The sequence below is a fragment of the Neofelis nebulosa genome, chromosome 10, assembly GCF_028018385.1.
Source record: "Neofelis nebulosa isolate mNeoNeb1 chromosome 10, mNeoNeb1.pri, whole genome shotgun sequence".
Taxonomy (NCBI): Eukaryota; Metazoa; Chordata; class Mammalia; order Carnivora; family Felidae; genus Neofelis; species Neofelis nebulosa.
The window spans coordinates 64,586,882-64,614,266 of NC_080791.1; the positions used below are offsets into that span (position 1 = coordinate 64,586,882).

Sequence of the window (27,385 nt, forward strand, 5' to 3'; positions counted from 1 at the left end):
ATGGCTGGAGGAGAATGGGAAAGATTTGGAACAATCTCTGAAAGGAACCAACCAGAGATGAACGCAAGGGTGCCAGGCGGTATTGGAAGATCAGCTCTAATTAGATAGCGTAAATTTGTATGGAAACCAATTGGCATCATCAAGTGTCTTTTACCAGCAATTTTCAGGCCACAGGGAGTAGAAACATAGACAAAAGACTTTGAGGTTTGGCATGGACTGGGCTCTGGTAAAGCAAATGCACTTTAGGTCTAAGGGTAGGGATGAACTGGAATGAGGAATTTTCTGGTGCAGATATGATACACTTGAAATGACCTCAGGTATAGAATGGATAAGGAGGCAAATACTACTTAAAGGAAGTTTATTAACTAGGAAAACAGGTAAGTATTGGCCACAGTAGAAGAAATGAAAGATTGTTTGAGTCTGTAAATGGGAAACTTGAAAGGTTAGAGGACTGTGGCCAAAGGAGACTGTATCAGAGCTGAAGATTTTAGAAGCAGAGCAAATGCATTCTGGATAAAGATGATGGCTAAGGTGATGGCCATCCTGCTGAGAAACTGAGGCAAGGTGGAAGCAAACCTGTTGGTGTAGTGCTCAAGAAAGGTGAAACCAGAGTGGATATTGGAAGACTAACAAGGAGGGAACAAGGATGTTGAAGTTACTGAGGAGAAGGAACGTGCCCAAACTAGGTAGAGAAACCATTGATCAAAAGAAAAAAGCCCTGAGGAAAATGAGAGACTGTCTTGGGTTCTGGATAAGTTGTCTTGGGTTCTGGAATGTGCTGTAACTGAATGGCACCACTTTAGAAGAGGAGGGCAGATGTAGATGATCAATAAGGACAGTAGTGGTCTGGAAGCATGTCCGGTAAAGTTGGATTGTCGAAACAGGATGGACTCCACTTGAGATGACTGGGAAGGGTATGTGATAGGCTGCAAAAGTCGGGATTCAGGGGCGCCTGGGTGGCGCAGTCGGTTAAGCGTCCGACTTCAGCCAGGTCACGATCTCGCGGTCCGTGAGTTCGAGCCCCGCGTCAGGCTCTGGGCTGATGGCTCGGAGCCTGGAGCCTGTTTCCGATTCTGTGTCTCCCTCTCTCTCTGCCCCTCCCCCGTTCATGCTTTGTCTCTCTCTGTCCCAAAAATAAATTAAAAATGTTGAAAAAAAAAATTAAAAAAAAAAAAAGTCGGGATTCAGTTTATGCTGGAAGGAGAAGGAACAGTTGAAAATGTAGGGTAAATCTTCTTTAGACACATATGATAGAGAATATAACACGTAATAGTGGCTGGGGACCATGTGTCCCTGGAGATGGAAAGTGGAGCTGGACTGGATGAGCTTGTTGAAGGCTGATTTTGAATTCAGGGAGTAGGACAGTACTTACCAATGACAAGGATGAGGGGTAAGGACAATGAAAGGTAGAGGCATATGCTAATAGATATAATAGCTGGAATATAATCACAAATAACTGGAACTCCCACTTGGGATGTTAGTGTAACCAATTGGAACCCTGCCGTGACCAACTGGAACGGCTATTGGAACTTTAGTACAACCAATTAGAATATTATCCTTGTCAGTGGGAACATTGGTGTGACCAATTACAACCAGGCAACCTAAAATAACTAGAGGGATTTTGGCAATAACAGAAGTGGAATAGATTCCTACTGTTCAGGAGAGATACATTCTGAGGCTTTTTTTGATCCCACCAAGGCGGCAGTATCGTGAATGTTGCTTAGCGGGCAAACTGCATGTAAGATATTCAAGCACTCAGTGGGCTGTGTTTTTAATAATCATATCCCTAGGCCTTGACTTCTGGTAGATACTTAAAAACATGTTGAGTAAATGATTGAAGTCTGGAATGGAATGGAACAACATTTTCTCAATTGTCCGTACTCTAAAGCAATTGTTGCTATCTGATTTATAGAATTACTTCTCTACCCCTTTGCATTGGTGACTTGGAGAGCTCACGTACACGGTATAGTCCATCTCTAGCAACCCACAGAACTTTAGGGTAGGAGTTTTATACCAGCGGTGGCTCTGGCCTCAACTTCTTTTCCTGCCTGCTTTAACTTTTATGATTTTACATTTTAACTTAAATTGTCCATTATTCAAACCGCCTCAAGTCATTTGTGGAACAAAACAGGTAGATGAAAGGATGGAGAGAGAAACGTAGAATGAGGTGGTGGAACAGAGGGGAAGGTGAGGAAGGAAGAGAGAGGAGGTGGGAGTGAGTAGGTGGTATCAGAGAGGATTAGATCTTCAGAGAGCCTTCACGCCAGGCCCTGGTAGAGAGTGTGTGCTCAACAAAATCTTAACAGTTTGAGTGGCTATTTCCTCACTCCGTGACTCCGTGAATATTTGTTGATTGGCTTTTTTTTCAGCAGGTATTTTTTTTCTTTTATTTTCCTTAAAATTCTTGGACTTCTTCCTCTGTTTGGGAAACCATGTGATACGTTAGACAGAAAAGAGTTTTGGAATCAAACAGACTTTGGTTTGCAAACTAACGCACTCTGCTGTTGTTGACTGGCATGTGTCTTTGGTCAAGACAAGGCCAGTCTCTGGGCCAGGTTAGTATTTACTGTCTATTACTCAGGTCAGGATAGTATTTACTGTCAAATCACTAGGAGGGTTTATTGAAAGTAAATAAACTTTCATACATAAACCTGTACATACATACAGGTGTATGTAAAGTACCCTGTGGGGTCTGGCACAGAGGAGGCACTCATTGAATCTGTGTGTCTTCTCTCCTTCCCCACCTCCACCATTATACACATTGATCTGGCTGACTACTCATGACCAAGTACGCTGCGGTTCTCGCATGGCAGGGTCGCTGCCTCTGTGCTCTAAGCTAGTTCAAGTCTAGCTGAAACAGGAAGAGCTGTCCTCCTTTGCCCAGTGCTCAGTGAGTTCATTTTGCTGAACTTCTAGGTACCCGTCCCTTCAGATTAGCAGATGAAGAGTTTGTAGCCTGGCTTTCTGACACATTGAGGGGCTTGGCCTAGGGAATCATGTTTTCCTAGTTAAGATCTGTGTCCTGTGTGGTTTGGTTTGTAGTCTGAGGATGGTTCAGAATATGTGAAATCATAGCTATTGGTCAGAATGCTGATCACCATTCTTGTGTGAGGGTTAGGTTGCCCAACTTAATATAGAAAGTTCATACTGAGATGGAATAGTGTATCTTTTCTGTCTGCTGATTTGGTTGGTCACTCTCCTGATGGCCATACTGTAGTCTCATTGCTGGAAACCGTGTCTCCCGTGTGCCAAGACTCTGGAGCTCATGGACCATGGCCTTTGGCCAATGGAGAAATTTTGCCCCTGGACCAGAAATGTTCCTGGTTTTTGAGGTCCTTCAAAATCTCTAGTGGTTCCCAGCAGGTATTTTGTCAATCACCTTTGTTTTTTGTCTTATTTATACTTATTAATTATATGTATTAATGGCAGGTTGCCGTCTACTACTGTTCTTATTATGGCAGGGCAGGACTGATAACCTTCCTGAGTCTGGTCTTACAATAAGGGAAGAACAATTTTCTTACCTGCATACCGTAGTGGCTAGAAAAGATCCATTATCACATAGGCTAGGAAAAGTCTATATCACATAAACCGGATTCTGTCATTTAATAAATACTCATTGAATATCTGCTTTATGCTCTAGCTCCCTCCTAGTCTCCTTGCAGTGAGACCTTAAAATGAAATTTGTTGAAAATGTGGGCTGAACATTGAGCCCAGGAGGTGATTTGGAATCCTTGGTTTTAAAAAAGATATTGTTAACGTAAGCTTGGGTTTGTTTGTGTTTTTTTGTTTGTTTTGGTTGAAAGGACCCGCTGCTTTGCATTGGAAATAGAGGTGGAGAAGTTTCATTCTTTGAACAAAACTGTCCCTTTTCTGTACTTGGAAATAATGGCTTCTAATGGCAAACTTGTTTTTTGAGAGCTATAGTTCACATTGTTTCTCAGAGCACAGTGGGTGGTGCCAGGGGCTGTGCTCTCCCTGAGTGACCCAGTATCAGCTGAGACCTGTCCCTAATAGCCCTGTAGCTCATATGCAGCAGTCTCAGCTCTGTTGTCCAACAGAGTTTGCCTTGTATGCTCTGGATGGAGCTACAGCTGTCCTTGTTGCCATGGAGGCTCTGATTTTGACATCTGGTTTTGCTTGCAGGAGCTGCTAAGTCGCACGTCTCTTGAGACCCAGAAGCTTGATCTGATGACTGAAGTTTCTGAGCTGAAACTCAAGCTGGTTGGCATGGAGAAGGAGCAGAGAGAGCAGGAGGAGAAGCAGAGAAAAGCAGAGGTGAGTGTGATAGACCAAATTCTGGGGGATCCATACAGTTCTAAACTCAGAGCAGAGGAAACTATCCTAATGTGGATTCAGGCCATCTGGTCAACCCCAAGCCTGGCAGCCACTGGGCGCCAGAAGCATCTATGCACTAGAGACACAATGATCTGTTAATACCAAGTTATCAGGTTTTGCTGTGGCTGCAGATTTCAGCAATGCCCAAACCACCCAGTTTTGGCTCTAAGGCTTTATCCTCCCTCAAGCTGCTGACAAGGATAGAAAGGGAAGCATTAGAGGGGGAAGGATCAGGCAAGATGTGAAGGGACCCAAGATGTCCTCTGTGAGAGCCAAGGTAATGAGGATATATCTGGGATGAAGTCAGCTGCCCAATAGGCCACCATCACTATATCCAAGGAGTCTGGAGACATTCTTTGATGTGCTTTTCATTGACCTAGATGGAACCCTTAGATTATGTTTCTTTTCTCCTGATAGGTCATAGGAGGAAGCCCATGTACAGGCCTTCTGTTAATGTTTTCCTGCATTGTTCCTGTTTTTGTTTTACACTCTATAATGCCATTGGCCAGAACATGCCAGACTCCTTTTTAGGATAAATGTTTTGTGTAAATTTTAGGCTCAGAGTTGCTTTTGTTGAGAAAGAACATCCTGTTTTAACCTTAGATAACCACCTTCCATATGTCTCTACCTACAAGTGCCCATATTTGCACCTGGCATGTAAGATGTAGAAGGAAGATAGGCTTTAGGTTTAGAAGCACATTGGTTCAATCACTAACCTAACTGCTTAATAGGTCTTTGAATTTCATTCAACAAGTTAGCTGCTTAATTTCTGGAGACTTTATTTATCTGTAAAGTAGGTAACTGTGTGAAGTCCAAATAAAAATCACAAAAGTCCCTATCATAGTACCTGGCATCCTGTAGGTACTTGGTTCATATATGCTCCCTCGCAACATTTAGCTCTCTCCAAAATCTAAAAGTGGATATCATTCCTTTCTATTAAGCACCCCCATTATTGTGCACTGAAACCTGCCCTATTGCTGTGTTTACACAGTGGTAAATGCTGGTGATTGAGACACTTAAAACGGGTGGGCAATTCTGTGCGTTGCTTTTGAGAAGCTGCTCATTGTAAGTAGAGGTGCCAAAAGATCTCTCCATGAACCTGAAGACCCTGTCTTGTAGTGATTAAGAGGGTGGGGCCTTGAATCAGATCTTCCAGCTGTAATGCAAGCTGAGCTGCTCATTAGCTTTGTCATTGTAGGCATAACACAACCTGTTTCTCCCTCTGTAAAGTGGAGATAGTAACACTTCCTATTTCCTGAGTGGTTTGGAGGAGGGAATGAGATAATTCATGTATAGTCCTTAGCATAGTGCTGGACACATAGTAACCGCTACCTTTTATCGATTACTTTCTGATTGTGTCACAAAGCATCCTGCAAATGGACATGTAGGTTAAGATACATTTATAAACTGCAAAGGTCCCGCAGAATGAAAGCTTATCTTTGTGAGGAGTTAGTTAAATAGAGCGCTTTTTAAAAAAAACAAAAAACAAAACTTTTTTAGTGTTTATTTTTGAGAGATAGTATGAGCAGGGGAGGGGCAGAGAGAGAGGGAGACACGGAATCCGAAGCAGCTTCCAGGCTCCGAGCTGTCAGCACAGAGCCCGATGCGGGGCTCGAACTCACAAACCACAGGACCATAACCTGAGCCGAAATCGGATGCTTAGCCAACTGAGCCACCCAGGCACCTCAAATACACTTTGCTTTTTAAATGTTCAGAAAGAAGCAACTGAATTTTCTCCAGGTTTGGAGTTGTGTTTTTACCAACGTCTCGAGGTGTGTGATGACATGGGAACATAGGTTAGGGCTCTGGGGGCAGAATTCAGTAAACTCGGAGACGCCTTGAAGTGATAGAGACAAGTCAAAACCACTTAAATTAAAAAAAAAAAAAAAAGTATAGGTGGGAGAGTATTAGGTCACACAGCTTGAAGAGTCCAGAGTTTCAAGTCCAATATCACTAGATCCATGTGACCTCACAATGTCATTAAAAATCAGCCTTAGCGTATGTCTTCGTTCTGACTTAGCCTTATTGTCAAGAAGGGTCTCTGCACTACATCCTATCGGCCTGGAGACCTGGCAGAGAGAACACCTTTTTCTCAAAGTTTCCAGCAAAAGCCTCGGGCTTGCATCTCCCTGGGCCAGTTTGGGTCACATGCCTGGTTCCGAACCAGCCAGCCACTAGGGAGCACATAGGTATGTGTGCGTGAATCTGTCTGGGAAAGAACGCGGAGTTAGTACCAACCTGAGCCAGCTCCGTTCCTTTCCAGGGAAGACAGGATGGAAAGGAGAGCTCCCAATTCTGGGCCAAGTACACCGAAAGCAGTCATTTTGCTGTTTGCTTTATTTTTCCTTTTCTGAGGAATTATGTTTCAATCTGAATTTTTTGTTTTTGTTTTCCATCAGGCTGTTCATGCATGAGGCAACATAGACCCTGAGCCGCTGGCTTCATTCCTACCAGATAATGGCCCTTCCCAGTTGCTAGTACAAACATTAAGGTTTTTTTAAGGCTGTTCAAACCTGTGACACTCCATGCACAGCCACATGACCTGAAGTGCATTTCTCCTTCTTGTAATTGAACATAATCTTTGCTGGTATGCTTAGAGCCTCTGCCACTATTTGCAAATATGTGCAGCACCAGGGGCTTGAAACCATGGCGAGTACTGCTGTGGGGACTCCATTGTCATGTGCGTGGACGTGTGTGAGTGCAGCACTGAGCTAAGGTCACCAGGGGTTGTACTTCCGTGAACAAGGGGAATGCTGCTTCCCAGCCTGCATTGCTGCTGGGTTTTTTCCAGTGAATATACTTAGCCCAAGGCCTATTGCTTGTGGTTTGGAAAGGCAGGATCTTTCTCTGTTTTGTTTGTTTTCTGGGAGAGCTGGATCTGAAATTTCCTCTATGTAGCTCAGGCTTTATCCTCAAATTCCATTTTATGTTTCAGTGAAAATTTAAAAAAAAAGAAAAAGAAAAAGGATACTGTTAACAAGAGCATTGCAGGCTGTTCTTTCTGTCGGACTCTGATCCCCCCAAAGCCTGTATCCTGCTGCCTGTAGAAAGTTATGGACGTGATTATACATGGTTGTCTATAAACCTAAGGACGTCAAGATGCAGGTTTCTTGTCAAATGGAGACCATCCTGACAGCCAGCCTCACTCAGGAGTCTGTCAGTGAGATGTGGGTGAATACTGGGTTTCCTGTTTACCTTTCCTCCTGAGCCTCTCGCAGTGGCTCCGGGTCATTCCAGGAGACCCAAGCTTAATCAGTTAGGTTTACTCCTGAGAAGCAGGACTGCAGAGGAGTGGCTGGCGCGGAAAGTAAATACGAGAATGAGGAGGATGGAATGTAAAAGATCCAGAGGCAGAGGAAAATGTCTGGGTGGCATACTATATCACAGGCACGTCCCTCAGAGGCGTCTTCCATGGAGAGGAGTCTGGTTTCCCCGAGCCCTGGGGATGGAGGGGGCCCCACAGCTGGATCTCTTTATGGGATTAAAGAGCTCTGCATGTAATAACTAGAGCATCCTGTAAAGAAGGGAGCAGGGATCCAGCATGTCCTGGAAAGTGGTGTCCGTGCAGTTGATCAGGGTTATACACAGATATGAGGAAGAGAACCAGAAAGAGTCTTCAGGATTTCTGGCAGAAAACGGAGTGTCTTACAGCACGGGTGGTGCTGACTTCCTTCTTCCTTCCTGTGGTTATAGCACCTTGGAAGGGAAGGATTCTGATTTCTGAACTGGGGTAACCAGAATGATGGATATGGAGCACGGAGCGGAGACTGGGAAGATTGTGTTTGTTCAGAGAAGTCGACCGGGAGATTCTTACTGTTCTGTTGATTTTGTTTTACTTACTGATTTTTACTAGCCTAGGAAATCTCCAGCAGTTCAAAAATTAAGAGTTCATAAAAGCATATGCAGCAAAAAGTCTCCTTCCTTGCTCGCCCCTCAGGCCCACAGTCAGGAACCACCGTGACCAGTTTGTGTCCTCCCAGAGTTATCCATGGACAAGCAAACTTATGTGGACAGATATATATGCACATATGCACACACATTCTTTCCCTCATTTTTGTGCAAATGCACACTGTTCTAGACCTTCTAATGTAGCATGCTGGGAGTTTATTCACACCAAGTGCATTAAAAAAACTTATATGATAGAAATACCTATTATTTCATTATCTGACCGTACCTTAATTTAGCCTGTCCTCTTTTGATGGACATGTAAGTGGTTTCCAAGTGTTTGCTACTTCCAATAATGCTGCTGTGAATGTTCTTGCACACGTGGGGATACTGAAGTGGAATCAATGGGCCAAATGGTACATGCAGTTGAAATTCTGACTGATATTTCCACTTTGTCTCGTGGAACGTAGAGGTTATGTTCCCATCAGTGATGTGTAAGAGTGCCGGGCCAGTATTAAGCAGAGCATGAAGGAGGAAGAGAAAGAACTAAGTAATATTGTGAACAAGTTTAACAAGTAGGAGGGAGTGGGAAAGACATGGTTATGGGAGGTGCCCCGTGGTTCACATAGAAAAGAACCGTAAAGAAGAACTTTGATGGTTAGTGAATCAGGAGTCATAAAGCCAGCTGAGATTTCAACACAGAGTGGCATTTAGAGCCTCATTAATGTCACCTGGACTTTGTGATAGGGGACCCAAGAATGAAACACAGCTACAAAAGGGTCTGCCCTATGGGGGAGAAACAGATCTGTTAAGAGGGGAGGTGGGCCAGCCCTGGAGAGAACGAAGTATAAAAGAAAGTTGAAATGCTGAGCCTGAGGATGGACATACTGGAAAATAACACGTGGGTTGGGAGAATAAGAGGGGAATGTCCCTGAAACATTGGGATGCACCACATAGTCACCCCAAGCAGAGGAAGAAAATAGATGCACTCCTGTTCAGATCCCCAGAAAGATGGAAGCAGACAAGGGGCTTAAATGGAAGGGCGCAGCAGTTTGGGTGGTTCCTAAAAATCTCCTCCAGCTTAACACCTAAGTATTTGAGAGGTTGGCTCTTGGTGCCCCACCCCCCTATTTGTTTCTACCCAGAGGACAGAGAAAGAAACTGGGAAACTGCCGCTCTGGCTGTAATGTTGAGACTAGTTTAGGAGGGAAAAGTGACAGGTACCTTGAGAGAGAGCGGCCGTTCTGTGAGTCCATGACAGGGAGGGAGGGAAAGCCAGGCATGGCCAAGACTTTCATAAATCATACCTTGGAAAGTTCAGAAATAACATAGAAGGTGACTCAAGAATATTGAACTAAAAAATAATGTAACTCTGTGCAATGTCACAAATACTCCTGATAAAAAGGAGAAACTTGGAAGTACCCTGAGAGAAACTTGTTTTCAAAGGGGCTCGTATAAAAGATAGAAAAGACAGGGGTGCCTGGGTGGCTCAGTCGGTTAAGCGTCCAACTTTAGCTCAGGTCATGATCTCGCGGTTCGTGAGTTCAAGCCCTGCGTTGGGCTCTATGCTGACCGCTCCGAGCCTGGAGCTTGCTTCGGATTCTGTGTCTCCTTCTCTCTCTACCGCTTGCCGGCTCTTGATCGATCTCTCTCTCTCTCTCTCTCTCTCTCTCTCAAAAATAAACATTAAAAAATAATAAAAAATATAAGAGAAAGGACTGAACAAAGTGCACCTGCACAAGCAACAGCAGCAGGGGCAAACCCTAAATAAAAGGACAATGCTGAGGACAGGAGAGAGACTTTTTGTTAAAGTTATGTTCTCCATAAGAAGATCAAAGAAAGAATGGGCTCTGTTCTGATGCCTCAGGCACAAAGAACTTAGGACAGTGGTCCCCAAACTGCTGGCTATAAGTGAATTTTAAGGTATCAGGGAAATCAGGTGAGTTGCTAGCAAACTAGAAGTGAAACTTTTTTTTTTTTTTTTTTTTCCCCAGATGGCAAAGAAAGTTAGATGGGTTCCATAAAATTTACTCTGTTGAGGCTGGGGCCAACCTTATGATGGTTTGTGGGAGGCCAGAAGATCAAGTAGGGATTGTGTTAAGAGTGAGTTACATTGGGGTGCCTGGGTGGCTTAGTTAAGCGTCCAACTCCTGATTTTGGCCCATAGTTTCTGAGTTCAAGCCCCACATCGGGTTCTGTTCTCTCTCAGTGCAGAGTCTGCTTTGGACCTTTGTTTCCCTCTCCCTCTGCCCCTCTCTTGCTTGCAGGCTCTCACTCTCTCAAAAATTAAGAACAAAAAAAATATAGTGAGTTACATCATCTTGACCTCCTGTGTCTGGCTGGGAACACATCGGTGGAATAGACCTGGTAAATGTACACTTCTGTGAGGCATTGCACAAACCCTGCTTGGGGAGTCTTGTGGATGAACTGGAGGAGTATAGGATGGATGCTAAGATGGGCATGTTGGTACCCCCATGATAATAGCATCTATAGACCATCTCTAGGAAGGTTTATTGTAGAGGGTGAGAGTCCTCTGCCTTTACTCTTCCTACCAATTGAGCATTTTATTTTTATTTTTTTTAATGTTTATTTATTTTTGAGACAGAGACAGAGTGTGAATAGGGAACGGTTAGTGAGAGACGGAGACAGAATCCGAAGCAGGCTCCAGGCTCTGAGCTGTCAGCACAGAGCCCGACATGGGGCTGGAACCCACGAACTGTGAGATCATGACCTGAGCCGAAGTTGGACCCTAAACTGACTGAGCCACCTAGGCGTCCCTGATTGAGCATTTTTAATGTGTAATGTGGATGCTGATCTAGAAAATCATAAAGCAGTGATGACATGAAGCCAAAGAAAAATCAACTCGACCAGCTGGCATTGGGATCTATAAACCTACACAGACTTGAGCAATAGCTAGGTTCTCAGAAAAGGGGTAAAAGAGGTAAGAACCTGAGTGGTGGAAAATCGCTAAAGGTAGGGAAGAAAACACTTCAAGAGGGAGGCAAGCAGTTTGAGGACAGGAGCACGCCTGTGATTTAGGCAGGAAGAGGGCCCTGGGGCCATGAGGAAGAGCCCTGTCCCTCATCAGTCTTGGGGACAAAGCTGGTCTGCCTGGAGGCCACTTGTGCAGGGGGAGGGGAGGGAATGAATGCGATGATGAAATCAGGCAGCAAGTTTAGACTCCTCATTTGAGAGGTTTAACAATTGAAGGAAGCTTCTATAAGAGAGACAAGCAGGTCTGAAAACCAGCAAGGCCAGTGGACTTAGGGACTAAAGGTTCTGGGAAAGAGTGGCCAATAAGGTGAGCATGCCAGAAGAGTGCAGAGCCGCTGGGCTTTTGTTGCTAGCCATCAATGCCACGTGGGCCTTACCTAGGTCACCATTGGGTGTTTTCTGTTCTCCCAGTTTGGTTCATGTCTTACGGATCAAACACCTGGTAAAGGAGCAGCAGTGGGGGAAGTGAACTCACATTTGTCGGATGCCTCCCGTGTGCCAGGCCCCGTGCCAGGTGCTTCACCTAAGGCTCACCTGGTTAACCCCTCGAGGTAACCTGATGAGATAGACCCTCATTCTACAAAAGTAAAAGGCAGTCTGTAGCTGCCTGCACGCTTCGACAGCATCATGCCTATGCCCATCGTGGCTTAGTCGCCCATAACAGGCTGACCTCCCTCTCTGGGGACGTAAATGCCGATCTTTTACCTTGGGGGATTGCTTTTAGCTCTATCCTTGATTAACTGGCCATCCTTCCTTCCGGCCCGGGGCTCTTGGTCAGAGGATTAGATAATTTTTCTGTTAATTGCCCCCATGCTAATGAATTCCCAGCTAAATCTTCCCCTTTCCTTAGTATTGCTTTAATCCATACCTACCTTTCCTCCTCTCATGCCTACACATTCTAAATCTGTACCCCCTTTTGTTTTGCTATGTCTTTTGAGAGGGCAACCTTACCTACTTTACAAAGATCAAGACCATTGGAAAGATCTCTGTTAACTTGTTGCTCATCTAGGGTCTACCTGAACCCCCGATACGTGCTTTGTGCTTAGCTAACCCTATCCCCAACCCCTATACCCTGCTGGGGCCTCCAATTCCAGCTCCTTTCCTCCCTCTTAATTCTTGCCACCCAGCAGGTATGCTAAGTATTTAAAGTACCAAAAGACTCTGAGACTTCTCAGATGAAAAAGCACGAACAAACTGAATGTGGACCGTCCTTGTTTAGCATCTTCCAACGGTGGCAAATTCACAACAGGAGATAGAGCTGGCCTGTGATGCCTAGTAGCTCAGGCCAGTCAGGCGTGAATCCTCTACCCTTGTCAGGCACGTGTGCTAAGCCAGCAGGGGGTTTGGAACCCAGTGGCACACAGAACAAAGGCCACGTCAGAGCCCAGTGTCTCCACTAGGACTGCAGTTGAGAACACAGACGGCAGGTATGGCCCCAGCCCATTGGTAAGTGGCCCATCAGGGTGCAGGGGCCAGTAACAATGAAGCTGCGTAGAGATCTGAGGTCCAGGGCACTTAGACCCAGAAAGGCCACCCTGACTTCACAACCCAATCCTCTCATCTTGGTAGGAAAATGCTATAAGACAGATGACCCTGGAGGAGGACAGCCTGGGCTGTCTGGGACAATTCAGGTGAGCTAGCTCAAAGGGTGAGTGGCTGGGAGGCCCCAGGCCTGCTGACGATGGCGAGGACTGCCCTGCAGCTCTGAGTCCAAATGGCATCACCAGACGGGAGGGCGGGCACCTTCGCCCAGCATCCTTTCAGCCCCGAGCTGCCGCTCAGACCCCGTTTCCCTTCTACACTGGAGAAGGGGATGTACAAAACAAGGTATGAGATGGGAGTTTTTCTTCTTAGACCCCGCTGTCACTAGTGGGGATGGGCAATTTCTTCCCAGTGTGCCTGGGCAGTCCCCACAGTGCCAGTGGCTGACCCCAGTACCAGATGCTGGTGTTTAGAATATCAGTAAAGGTGGGCAGGGAGGCCTGACAGGTTCATTGGCTGCCACCCTGTCCACCCAGGTCTCTGTTCCACTCTGTTGTGATGTTTCCTTAAGTCCGCATCCCTGCCCCATGGGCTGCTCATAGTTTCCCTCAGCCTTTCCGGTTTCTGGCTGCCACAAGCAGCACTGTCGTGAGCTGTGTTACCCAGACGTGTGGCAGCCTCTTCTCCATTCCCACCTTCAGGCAAGGGGTCCGGAGGTGTCTGCTTGACATCACCTAGACTCGTGCCGCCCCTTCCTCTTGACCCACACAGAACTAGCCACTCACTACTCCCTGGAAACCCCATGGTTTTCAGGATGGTGACACTCACAGACTGTCATGGTTACGTGTGTGCCTCTACACGGTGACTAAATGTCTAGGGAGTAGAAAAGGGAGATCCCAGCAGACCTGTGGGCGACAGGGGTTCAGAACTGAGTAGGCATGAATTCCAGGGGCTGCATCTTTTCAAAGTGGCCATATAAGGGCCAAGATGTTCTCTAGGCTACAGAGGAAGTCTGGTTTGGAATGGTAAGTGAAGGAGTAAGGTCTGGTATGGGCGTGAGGGAGAGTTTAGAGTTGGGGACGTACCAGCGTGTGCGAGCGTGGTATATGCCACACGTCACCGCGTGGGTGTTGGTGTGTTTGGGGGGTGGGAGAGGGGCAGCTATACCCGGGCGTGTGTAAGAGGGGTCGTGTCTGTGCGCCTGTCTCTGCTGCTGCCGCCTGGCCGGGTGCCTCGTTGGTGTGCAAGGATGCCTCCACCGCACCCCCACTGCGTGGCACAGAGGAGCTGCTGGGGGTTTGCTCAGACTGCAGGACCACCCCGTAGAGGGGGCAGGTTCAGGAAAAATACCAGGTCTTTTGGTTCCCGTGAAGAAAGTGGGCGGTCACCTCTGGGTCGCCCCCTGCAGCTCGCCCCCTGCATGCTTCCTTCTCTCTGGGCCGCTCTCCTGGGGAGCTTTGTGTCTGAGAGCTGACTGACCCTGAGTGCTCTTTTCTCCTCTCTCTTCCTTCCTGCAGTCGGTTCTGAATGTGATCAGTGAGCTGCAGGAGCAGATGTGTAGGCTGCAGCTGGACATCCACAGGCAGATTCAAGAGCGCCTCTTACTCAGTAGGGGCTGCCCTGAGGAGGTGGCGGCTGGTGACGGCGCAGCCGAGCCCTCGCCCTGCGGCCAGGACTGTGCCTGTTGGGAGGGGTCACCTGTAGGAACCACACTTAAGTATATCAGAGCATGCGTGTGGGGGCATTTCACTGGTGGAGGGGCTGGGCTTTCTCCTAACCACAAGTGAGTGCAGTGGCTTAACACGGCTCTATTGTTACTTCCAGGCAGAGCTTGGGACTGGTGCACTCCCCTCAGGGTCTGAGCTGAGCTCTGCGACCCTCAGAGAGCAGGGTCTGAGCGGGTGAGGCCAACCCTTGGCCAGGTGGTGGCACTGGCCTTCCTCAGGGCTGGGAATTAGGTGTGTCAGGTGCCCTGAGGGATGGGCATTCATGCAAAAGGAAGCCTCAGGATTCCCCTTCCCAGGTGTGACTCAGGCGCTGATTCTCCTCCTGGGCTGGGAGATTAAATGAAGTTTTATCTCGTGTGATTTTTATTTTCTTTTTTCTTTTTTCTTTTTTTTTTTATTTTTTTTTATTTTTTATTTTTTTTTTTAAATTTTTTTTTTAACGTTTATTTATTTTTGAGCCAGAGAGAGACACAGCATGAACGGGGGAGGGGCAGAGAGAGAGGGAGACACAGAATCGGAAGCAGGCTCCAGGCTCTGAGCCATCAGCCCAGAGCCCGACGCGGGGCTTGAACTCGCAGACCGTGAGATCGTGACCTGAGCTGAAGTCGGACGCTCAACCGACTGAGCCACCCAGGCGCCCCTTTATTTTCTTTTTTAAAGAAAAAATAGCATCATGAGAGAATCCTTTCAAGTTTATTTTTAAGGAAGTTAATCCCTAGTGAGAAAATAGAACACCAGTTTCCTTTTGCTATGACAGTTAGGTCATCATCTGAATTTCTAGGAAAAATTCCCCACCTAATCGCATTAGAGGGATTTCATGACCTCTGGACCCTACGGGGTATACCTGACCGGTGTTCTGGACTTGTCCCCTCATCCTGGTGGGGCCGGGGCCTGCGTGACCTGACTGGACCTGGTGATGGCAGTTGCACAGAGAGGAGTCTGTGCCTCTGAGACCTACTGTCGAAGAGGACTTGGAAGCCTGAAGGAAGGTCAAGGTCATAGTAGCTGTGAGCATTACAGAGGGTCCGCCTCAGCTCTGTGGGAAATTATCACAACCCATACTCAACCGTGGAACATGCTGAAACTCTACCCAGAATCAGACATTAGAGGGGGAGCTTGGAGGCAGGTGGGGGTTGAGGTGGGGAGATTTCCTCCTACATTAAATGATAAGGGGGAGAAATGAGAGCCCAGAGGTAAATGTGGATTTGAATAGAGAAGTCCTGGGAGTGCCCCATGTTGAGTGGGTCAACCCAGAAAGACGTCTAAAAGAGGCTAATGTTTGTACCAGTGTTTATAGCCGATGATGGGCAACACAGACAACCTTGAAAGAGGAGGATGTGCCAAAGGTCATCAGAGCCTGGCCGTCATCATGCTCTGTGTCTCCATGGTGGCAGCCTCTCAGGCAGGGCCGGAAACATTCTCAGAAAACCATCCTGGGTCGGCTGGAAGACCCACCAGGCCTTAAAATCTAATGCTGCAGGTCATGGGTACAATGACCTTAGCTTCGAAGACGTTTTTAAAAAGAGGCATCAATAAATGTTTACCTTGGCTGTAAGAAAATCTTAGTGGATTACCCTACAAAGTTCAAGTGTAAGCAGTGGAACTTTCTGGCAGACTATCTCAGAACACAAAGAGCTCCAGGTCAGTTAAGCGATGAACTGAATTTCACGTGTTCGTTCATTGGGAAATAATACATACCTACCATGTGCCAGTGGTGAGCAAAGCACGCTCAGAGTTACCCAAACCCCTCCTGGAGTTCACACAGGAGGAGAACCAGCCATTAGCAATCAGACCAGTAAGTATCTAATTGCAAATGACGTAGGAGAGATACAGGGTGCCACACCAGAAAGGATGTACTCTGCCACACCCGAATATGCTGTAGAGGTTGGGATAGCTTTGCTGAGGAGGCCTGAGGAAGGATCGGTGGGAATTCACCTGGCAGACTGCTCCGGACAAGAGGGAGCGGTGTGTGTAAAGGCCCAAGTAGACGAGGAACTAAAAAGTATCCAGTTTGGTTGGTGCATCACTGGGGGGAGAGAGTAATCCAAGAGGCAGGCAGGGCACCGGGTCAGGCCAGGCAGTGCTGGTGAGAGCATATGAGTTTTGAGGAGCAGAGGAGCGCCAGGATCAGATTTATCCTTTAATTGTGTTGTTCCCCTGGATGCCGCGGGGGACAGTGGCTTTAAGAAGGGCAAGACGACAGACGAGCAACCCCTGGAGAGACTGCCCGGCCTGTTGACATGAACTGCTAGATCAGAGTAGTGGTGGTTGAGTTGGAGAGAAAGGAGAGATCCATTTCCTTGGAGATAGACTTAACAAGGCTTGGGGGTAGATTGCATCTGTCGGGGAGAGGGAGATGCCAAGGATGGACCCCAGGTTTCTGGCACAGGGAGGTAGGTGGATGGAGCTGCCATTTAGTGAGGTTGGAATGTCTAAAAGGGGGAATTAAGTGTTCCACTTGGGCCATGACAGTCGTGAGATGCCTGCCTAGAGGTGTTAGGTCGGGAGTCTGTGGGGATCTGGAGTTCAGAAGTCTGGAAGTGATCACATACACATTAATTTTTCTGATACGAGCCAGTTGGCAGGACCAATTATCCATCAAAGGAAACTTGGTTTGGGACAAGGGTGCTCAGTGGTGTCATCTTTGCTGAAAGAGTAGTTTAGGGAGCAAGGTCCCTGTAGTTGGAAGAAACAAACCTGACTTCCAACTCACCCCGGGCAAGTTGGTCAACCATCCCTTCCTCACTCAGCAACTTTCAGTGGCTCCCTACTGCCAAAGAAATGGCCTCAGAGCTCTTTGTATTTTCATCCAAAGCCTTTCTGGTAGGGCTGCACCTTACTTTCTGGCCTTACCTCCCACTCATGCCACCTGTCCTCTGCCCTAGCCCAACAGACTGTCTCCCTTTGTGCCTCCTGCATCCGCCCTCTGCCGGTCTGCCTTCTCATTCCCTCCTTTCTTCAAGCCGACCCCCGCCCCTGGCCCAGAGCACTCTGCATTTGGCATTTGTTATCTTAGTGTTTTCTGTCCTGCTGGCTGCCCCTTCTTCTCTGGAGCCTTCCAGGATCACACACCCCTCTTGGGGTTCCTTGCCCCACACCCCAGCACAAAGAGGTGTGCCCACCTAGCCTGCTTCCTGCTACTTTGTCTGTAAGAAGCTGCTTCATTTTTGTATCTCTGTTCCTCTGGCTCCCAAGTCCTATTTGTCCTGCACCTCCACATTTGTGCATGATTTGGGCACACCCCACAGAGGACATGGATGTCAGAAAGGGGCAGGCAGAACTAGTTCTAAAGAAAAAAAAAACAAAGTTTTCTCTTCGTATGCCTGCAAGCCCTGGCTTCTGTTTTCGAATGGCCCACAGCTTTTCCTGAAACAGGACCATGTTTAAGGATTTGAGCTGCAGTGTTGAACATGACACGGGATCTCTTGCCCCTGGCATCCCCTGCATGAGCCTAACCAGGGTTATCCAGGGAACATCATGCTCTGTAACCATCAGAACTTTGTTTTTGTCCCTTATCCTTCTAGGAGTTACTGCAAGAGCTCAGGCACCTCAAAATCAAGGTAGAAGAGTTGGAGAATGAACGGAATCAGTATGAGTGGAAGCTGAAGGCCACTAAGGTAAAAGGCAATTCTTATATTTATGGAGAGGTGCTGAGGCCCGGTGGGGAGGGTCTGTGTTCAAGCTCGGGATCTGAGCTGGAGAAGTGCAGATTGACCCTACTGTGTGCACACGCAATAGTGCACAGGTTGTGCAAGTAGATAGCTTTGATCTGGGAAGGCTCTTCTCCTAGGGAAAGCCCCCTGCAATCATGCACTGCTGGAATAGCTGAGCTCCTTCATCTTGCTGTGTCCTGTGGCACCCCTAGGGTGACATGGGACCAGTAAGGGGCTGTGAGCAAGCGAGAAGTCTTAAGGCAGATGAACGTCGATGTTACCTCGGCTGCATCACTTTAAATTTAGCGGTCCCTTTTAATAACTAGTTGGTTTAAATAGGCATGCTGTATTTTAGCATTGAATGCACTCCACTACTTTGTTGTTTTAACTAAACCATGTTTCTATTGAACTGGGGAGCTCAGCAGCCTGGGCTGGGGAAGGAATAGCCCTGGAGGAGCATTCTTGCCTGCGGGAGCCTGGCCCAGGCAGCCCCCTGAAAGCACACCTGCTATTTGACTAAGGCCTCTGTAGCGCCACCCAGAGGTGTTAACTAGATTTTCATTTTTATTTCTTACTAGGGTTTTAAAAAGTACTTAAGAGTTTTCCTAATTTCTGGTTATACTTTTATTTTTTTCTGTAAGTTAACTTTTAATGACTATGAAAACAATACTCATCACAGAGAATCTTTAAACCATAAAAAAATGGATAAAAGTCACTCTTATACCACCTAGGAGCTACCACTATTAATATTTCCTTCTAGGAATTTCTCTTTTGGGGGAATCTCGCTCGCTCTTTCTCTAATTTCTAGTGTTGATAATTTATATGCAATTTATGTCATGCTCTTAAAACTCTGAACATGATATTGATATCTGTATAATTGCTTGTATAAAATGATTTTCTTAACCGTTTTACCAACGAGGAGGCTGAGGCACAGAGCAGTTCAGTAACTTTCCCGAGATCTTACCAAGTCAGCACCAACCTAGGCAATCCCAGCACATTTGTCTCCAGCCCTGTTTCTATCTAAGTGCACCCTTGTGTGTACTGTGCTGTACCTGTTCCAGCAGCAGTGATTTTCTCAAATAGCTCAGAGCCTTCTGTCACAGAATTCCACTCAGGCGAGTCCTGTCTTGGGGAAGCCTTTGAAGTTGTACAACCATGTATTATAAAACCAAACAACTCTTTTTAGGTCACCTGAGCTCTTTGCCTTGGCATAGAGACCTTTGAGATACTACAGGTTACTCAGTAACTATTGGGTAAGGGCATCTCCTATGTGCCAGAATGCATCAAGCTCTTTGCCCACATTTTCTCATTTGATCCGTAAAAATAACCTAGTGAGGTCTGTTGATTTATTATCCCCATTTCAGTGGCTAGAAAACCAAAGCCCAAGGTGGCCAAGGTGAGGTCCAGACCTGGATCTGTGTCATTCCAAAATCCATGCTCTTTTTCTTATAAAATCCTGATTCCCTGCAAGTAAAAGCCTGTACTATTCTTGAAAGTTCTTTAGTCTTCTGCATAAAGCTTGTCAGCCCCTGAAGGCGACTCATCTTCCAGGGCAGCAATCAGGGGTGATCCCTGGGTTTAACGAAGCTGAGTACTTGCAGGGAGCTGGAGCGCCCCTCTGCCTGGCACCAGCCCGCACACCTTTGCCTCAGACCTCTGGCCACACAGCTCCAGCCTCTGTGGCCATGGCAGTGGCATCCTTTGCCCTCGTGGTCAGGTAGAGGGCTTGTAGCCTGTTGCAGACTTCCCAGCTATGGGCACAGGTACTATGCTAAGCACGGCAGAGCACCTGTCATTTCTGGCCTATTCTCTGGAAATTGACACCTGGCAGCTGGGACTCAGCCACTTAGTTGTTGGGTTTTTTTTTAATTTTTTAAAATTATTTTTATGTTTTATTTTTTGAGAGAGAGAAAGAGACAGTACATGATCAGGGGACAGGTAGAAAGAGAGGGAGACACAGAATCCGAAGCAGGCTCCAGACTCTGAGCTGTCAGCACAGAGCTCCACACGGGGCTCAAACTCATGAACCCGTGAGATTATGACCTGAGCCGAAGTTGGCACTCAACAGACTGAGCCACCCAGGCGCCCCTAGTCTACAGGGTTTTAAATAGATGATCTCACCCAGAGGCAGGCTTCAGAGACAAGGGACCTCATTGTGCTGGGCTCTGCCTCACCCATATCACTGAGATCCTCTGTGGGTCCCAGAGACCAGCATCAGGCATGCAGATTCCTAACAGAGACCAGCTCTCACTCGGTCTGCAAAGAAAGGGAAAAATGGTCGTGGAAGGTCCAAGAAAGGTTAGGAGAAGATCTTCTAAGAATAGTACGGTCCTTGTAGAAATAAGAGGCATTTGGACCGAAAGGCTCAAGGCTAAGGTATTCAGAAGCCACCGAGGCTGTTAGTTGTAGGCCCGCAGGCACCGTGGCCCTGAGTGAGCTAGGGGACAGTGCTGCGTGGCCGTAGGTCTCAGCTAGCAGCTTGCCACCGCTGGGCTTGCTCTCTGGCCTCTCTGGGTAGATGCCACAGAGCAGAGGGGCAGGGCTCCATAGGGCACCTCAAAAGAAGGAGAGCCTACCCCTTGCTGCCTCTTTTTTTCTTTATGTGGCCCTCTCTTTTCCCATTTGAGGGATGTTAGGGAAGGTTCTTTCAGAACCCCTAAGTTGGGCTCAGGGAGCTCTCGGCCCATAATAGTAGCCTTCATCTGTGCGTTGTTGTGTGCTGATTCAGAAGCTGACTCCTGAGCAGGTGGGGTTTGTGTCCTGGTCACTAAGTGGCCCTGTGACTTGGGCATCGCATCCTGCACTCTTCCTGGTGTCTCCCCGGTAGCGACACGCAGTGATGTTGCTTCCTCCCATGGGCTCCTGTGAGGATTGAGTGAGGTTGGACGTAAGAAATCAGTGAGCACTGGGTCAGAGGCAGAGTGGACGCTCAGTCAGTGTGCCTGAAACTGAACGCAAGGCCTGTTGGCAGAGGAGCCACCAAGAGTCTCAGTGCTCATTTTCGGTTACTTGAAACTATTCGAAAGTTAGCTCTGGCGTCCCCATTCTATGACCTTGAGGAAAGAAGGGGGGATGTGATTGGGCTACCACATGGGGAGGGATGGCCAGAGTACAGGCCTTTTCTGTATGTTGGCTGGCTCCTGAGTTGGTCCTCACCCCCTTTCTTTGTCTGGTTTGATGCTCAGAGAACTACCTGGTTACCCTTAGGAAAGGAATAAGACGAGAGAAGCAAGAGTAGCAGCATTTATTGAGCCCTTACTGTGTAACAAGTATTAGGCTAAGTTGTCCGTGACCATTATCTTATTTAATCCTCCCCACAGCCCTTTGAGGTCAATGCTGTTTTCCCCATTTTAGAGATGAAGCAAGACTCAGAAAGGTTAACTTGCCTAAGGTCCTCCAACTAGGAAATGAGGGAATCCAAGTTTGTTTGGCTCCAAAGCCAGTGTGGCCCCTGGGACGGGACCTACACGGTTCTGATCTTCTCACAAGCGTGGGAAGGCGTGGACGGTCATACCTACTGTTACATGTGAGATTTAACCTGCGGTGCTTAGTAGAGGTGTGTGAAGCACCTAGCACAACTGCCCGTGCATGTCTACGTATGAATGTATGTATCACATCTGCGGCTGTACTTACATACTTTATTTGCAAAAGTGTATCTGCTCAGCACATCTGAACGCTTGTATAGAGGTACATATGGGTGAGCGTGCATAGGTGCTCATATGGAGGCTGGGCAGAGGCCGTGGCTGTGCATGAAGAGAGTACATGAGGGAGGTACTCTTGGCTCACTCTTTGTCTACCTACCAGCAGTGATTTGATTGCCACTATGTTTCCTGTATGGGTGTGGATAAATGAAAGATGCGTGCACTCGTTGCAATGATGTACATCTGTGCTGTTGCATGAATCCCCTGAGAGAAGGAAGTCCACATCCGGAAAGAGAATGTGCATCAGCAGCTCTCCCATTGAACACAGTCCCAGCGCCTCGGGCCTCAGGGGCGACTGGGCCTCAGAGGGCAGGGGAGGTAAGAGCTTGGTCAGGTAGAAGGATGCAGGTGACCAGCAGGAGCTGAGGGCAGGGCCGGATTGGCCAGGGAGAATGAGTTCAGTCTGAAGACCCCATGTGGTGGGGACAGTGGTAAGCACCTCTAACTGCTCACCTCTGGCGCCTCTGCCCCTGACTTCCCAGCATGTTCTGGGACCCACTCGTCCCGGGCTATGAATGACTTGAGGTACTTCATCACAATCTGGTAGTCCCTCTGAGCTGGTGGGGATCCTCTGTTGCTCTTTCAGGCTGAGGTAGCCCAGCTGCAAGAGCAGGTGGCCCTGAAGGATGCAGAAATTGAGCGCCTGCACAGCCAGCTCTCCCGGACTGCAGCCCTGCACAGCGACCACGCAGAAAAAGGTAACTGGCTTGACTGGGAGAGAGTTGCCCCTGGGCCCTCTGGGCATGTGTGTCTATGGATGATTATGTGTGTGCCTATGTGAGTAGGCTTACTGATGTGCACATATGTCCTATGTGTGCAAACACGTCCAAATGAACAGATACATGCGTGAGTGTGCGTGAAAGGGCCTAGAAAGCACAGTTCTACTGTGGAACCATTGCCATGAGCCCTTTCCCTGTCCAGAAGACTTCACCCTGAAGGCTTCTCTCACATGTAGTCTGATCATTAAGCTCTGGAGCTTTTCTTTGCACTTGACTGGAAGGACTTGTCTTTGTATCATTCCCACAGGGGAGGCTTTATTTAGCAATCCATTCACTCCTTGAATGGATACCTGCTTGATACTCATACAAGGCCCCGAGGATACAGAAACAAATCCATTAGTTCTCATCTTTAGATCTCAACTTAAATGTTACCTCTCAGAAAGGCCTTTTCTGGCTACCCTACCTCAACCAGATGCCCCCAGTCCTATTTTTCTCTAGCTCAGCATTCTTTTTGTTTCCCTCATAGCACTTAAAACTCATCAGGGTTGCATTTGGGGAGGTCTCTGGGTAGATTGTTGTCCTCACTATGGGGCAATAATTGTGTCTGTCCTATTTGAGACCATATCCGCAGAACTTCACACAGCATTCAGCCATGGTAGGCTCCTAAGAAATACTGGGTAAGTGAAAGGATGGTGAATGGTCCCTCATCAGTTCCAAGTCTGCTGATTCAAAAGAGGATGAATCCTCAAATACTCTTATTAACACATATTTAATATTTAAGGCTATCCACCTTGTATTCAAAATGATCACATACCTTCCTCTTCCCATGAGGCTGCAGAATGATGCTGGAGGAGGTCCTGTAGCCCTATGGATTGGCCTTACTACCGGGTCCCCTCTCAGCCTCAGCACTGCTTAGCTTGGGTCCCTGGCTGGGGTGGGAAGCTATGCAGCATGAAACGGTGGCTTAAGCTGGAGAAGAAAATTAGTGACCAATATGTTCATGCCTCCCCTAGTCTTTCTCAGTGTCTTCTTAAGCCTTTGAGTGTGTCACCTACCTGCCATGGCTCAAGGTGGATGCTGGGCCCCCCTAACATATCCCAGACTCTCTGTGATGCTTAATCTGGACAGAGTGCTTTCTGTGCCTTGATCCTAGGCCAGGTAGCCTTCCCCCTCCACACTATGCTTCTCTAGAGTCCAGGCCTTCTGATCCATCATCCAGTAACTCTTGGAGCCGGTCCTTTGGTCATTTGCTGCTCAGGTTGGGTCCTGCCCAAAACACTGAGGTTTGCCACTCTTCATATGAAGCTTACCACCCTCGTCCCACAGACGGGGCTGTGGGGTTGCTCTTCAGCTGCCAAGAGCCTAAGATAGTGAACGGGCACTCTGTATTGTCCTCTGAAAATGAATCCCTATGACTATTTACACAAGTCTACTCTTCCTATTCTTGTTGCAAATGGGATGCCTATATTTTGGTTCCCTTGTCTCCTGGACTTTTCTCATATAGACACCCCCTCTTCCTTTTGTGATAATCAGTTTAGGAATGGGGATAGGTCCTTGTTTTGAATATTCCACTATGTGCCACTCCCTAGACCTAAATATGTAGCAGACTGACCTCCAGCTCCCTTAGGCATTGGCCTTTGACCTCGTCCTTCAGACCAGTTTGGGAAGAAATCAAGAGCCCCTATTAGGTCCAGAGTGAGAGCAGGCCTTAGGTTGCCCACCACAGACTGACACAAGTGCCTGGGCCCATAGAGATATTCTGTGGGTTTCTGAAATAAGATAGTTTTCCTTAACTGTAGAATTTGTTTTAATATATTTATAGATGTGTCTAAATATTCTTTAGTCAATTCTGACTATAGCGTTTTAAATTAAGCCAAGTACCCAGCTCTTTTACATAATCATTCTTTTCTTCATTCAGCTGTAGACTTTTTTTTTTCTTTCTTATTTTAAATTCTCCTTTGCTACAATCCATGGGACTGTATTATTTTTCTCTAAAACTAGCTAGCAGCCCAGGTACATACCCACTCAAGTAATAATGTCTGTATTCTTCTGAGATGTTGGTTTTGAAAGGTTTTTGGGTTCTTTTGTGTCAACTTCGAGTAAATGGAATTTGTATTTTCCCCACTAATTTCTACAAAGAGAACATGAGAGATTAGGTTTGTGCATTCATTTAGTAATCCAACAAATATTTAATGAGAATGACTACACCAGACACCGTCATGGGCTCTTAAAGAAGTAAAGGAGCCCACATGCAATTCATTCACAAGGGAATTCTTAGCAGCTTAGCATGTGGGGATGGCTGTCTGTGTGTAAATAATTCTCCCTACACCTAAATTCTTTCAGACCAAGAAATTCAACGTCTGAAAATGGGGATGGAAACTTTGCTTGTTGCCAATGAAGATAAGGTAAGATGGTCCATCAAGGCAGCCCTATTCTTCCTCTGCTAACAGGCTGTTTCATCCCTACTGGTCTCTGATATTCTGGGCAGGGTCATGCCCATCAGGCCAGTGACCCAGGGATGTGTCAGGAGAATGGCTTCTGCCTTTTGGAGACTGAGCCTCAGCCGTTTGTTTTTGGCTTTGATGCCTGGGGACTTTGCCTAAGCGAAATCTCCCAAATGCAGAATAAAGTCATGCCTGTTCGTGCTGGTGCAGGGGGGGAAAAAAATACCCCTGTGGTTACTGCCAAATGCCATAACTGCTGCTTAGACTCTTGGCAAAACTTGAGAGCAGTCCACCAATCTCCTATGCACACAATCTGGTAACAGACCCGTCACGGAGACACTAGGCAGCACGTGATGTGTTTACCCCACCGCCTTCCATTCTTCACATCTGATTGCCTGCGTAATCCTAGAGTAGCCACCTCTGTAATTATAGAGCACTTACCTGGGATGGCCATCACCTCTGAGGATCACAACCCTGCATTTTACAGATAAAGAAACTGACCTTCAAAGTGCTTGAGTAGTTTTGTCCAAGGTTCGTTAACAGTAGGTAGTGGAGCCAGGGTTCCCACCCAGGTCTGTCTAATGCCCAAATCTTCGTGGCCTCCCAAGTCCCCAGGCCTTTGCTGAAAGAACTGATCTCCTCTGGTAATTTCACCTGTTGTGCAAGGAATCTCGGGCTCCTAAGGAACAGGTTGAGGGTATTGGGGATAAATAGGACGGCTTTATTTTAATCTTTCTTTGTATGTAGCTCCAGAGGACAGCATTCGATCCAGGAGACAGATTCCAAAAGCTACCTCAGGACGGTAGGGAGATAGTGCATTTCCTGCCTCTGAAATGTTTAAGCCCCTCGAAGGCTGTGTCTGGAAGGGATTGTTTTACGGCTAGGGATTGGACTGCTAGCCTCTGGGTAAAGGCAAGAATGTTTGCAGCTGCCTAGGGGGCAGACCACTGGGAACCCAGGCTCTGTGGGAAGGAGGCTGGACACTGAACTTGCCGTCGAAGTGTCCCTTAGTTTCCACATAGCGTCTCTTCTCAGTGTGCCCAGAATGTAGTCTGGGCCCCCAAATGAAATCCTCCGTGGGGCCAGTGGTGGTGTTTACATATAGTCTGCTCTCCCACCGTGACAGGACCGTCGGATAGAGGAGCTCACAGGGCTGTTAAACCAGTATCGGAGGGTGAAGGAGATCGTGATGGCAACTCAAGGTGAGGGAAAGGAGGATTCTGCTGTTTTCTCCCAAAGGTATTCCATCTATTGTGTTAAATCCAGGGGCATTTTGCTAGAAGGTTATTAACCTTCATTTGGAGAAGATCCTCTGCTGGATAATGGAGCTGGTTAGACTGTCCTGGACAGTGGGAAACTGGCAGCTATTGGTTTCTAGAAACTATGTCTAATGATAGTCCAGAGCTCCTGTGGACTAAGCATATTATCAAGAAAATAGAGCCTTTGGGGCGCCTGGGTGGCGCAGTCTGTTAAGCGTCCGACTTCAGCCAGGTCACGATCTCGCGGTCCGTGAGTTCGAGCCCCGCGTCAGGCTCTGGGCTGATGGCTCAGAGCCTGGAGCCTGTTTCCGATTCTGTGTCTCCCTCTCTCTCTGCCCCTCCCCCGTTCATGCTATGTCTCTCTCTGTCCCAAAAAAAATAAATTAAAAAAAAAAAAAAAAAAAACGTTGAAAAAAAAAGAAAACAGAGCCTTTAACGTGAGCCCTTAGGAATCCCCATCCTTGGGGATCTCCTGTGTGTTTTTCCAGGATACCTTTTAGAGGCAGTGAATGCAGTCAAACCTGGACCAAAAACCAGTTCGATACCCTCACTGGGGATTAGAGCTTGTCCACCTCCTGACAGCTCCCCCAGCAGATTTCCAGGATACTTTGGGGGCCTTCTTTGAGTCTCTGGGTACCTGGGTTCCTGTAGGAAGTCACAGGGCAGGGAGGACTATCTGTGTTTCATATTTGCTGCGCAGGCTGAACGTACCATGCGGGCAGCGTTAGTGTTCATGTGAGCGCAGTGGGGCCTGGGCCAGGCTGCCCGCCTTACCGTTCATGTCACTGACCCGGGCTCCTGTCACAGATCCCCTGGAAAGCAGCTGCTTCACAGGAGAGGGCCGCCTTGAGGGTGTTCAGGGACCTCATTCTGGTTGAGCTTCTGCTGGCCCTGCACATGTACCACAGCCCTATTTTCCCTCCTCCTTTGGTATTTGGGGTCGAGTCAGAGCATCATGACCCATGGCCAAGGAATGAGAAGGTTAGGGAGGAATAGTAAAGGCTGCCTTCTCTCTGTTCCTCCCATGACCTTTGACCTTGAGATGACCCTCATGACAGCCCTTTCTCAGATTCCCCAAAGAATCTTACGATTACACCTGTAATGTCCCTTTACATATGTCTTTGTTTTTCTTGATGAAGAAGCACTGTTAGAAATCTGTGGTGTAATCACAGGTTTCAAATGAATC

General features: G+C 47.4%; 1 protein-coding gene across 15 annotated transcripts in view; it reads left to right on the forward strand.

Moving 5' to 3' along the window:
• Positions 1-27,385, forward strand: part of PPFIBP2 (PPFIA binding protein 2) — a 145,705-nt gene that overhangs the window by 91,946 nt on the left and 26,374 nt on the right. For 11 of the 15 annotated variants that reach the window (XM_058688108.1, XM_058688111.1, XM_058688119.1 and 8 more), the window contains 6 exons: positions 4,144-4,275; positions 14,214-14,396; positions 17,948-18,040; positions 22,364-22,475; positions 24,840-24,901; positions 26,067-26,142. In XM_058688108.1, coding sequence (XP_058544091.1) covers positions 4,144-4,275; positions 14,214-14,396; positions 17,948-18,040; positions 22,364-22,475; positions 24,840-24,901; positions 26,067-26,142 — 658 coding nt within the window. The remainder of the gene's footprint in view (positions 1-4,143; positions 4,276-14,213; positions 14,397-17,947; positions 18,041-22,363; positions 22,476-24,839; positions 24,902-26,066; positions 26,143-27,385) is intronic. The other 4 variants (XM_058688113.1, XM_058688115.1, XM_058688109.1 and 1 more) reach the window with 1 other exon arrangement.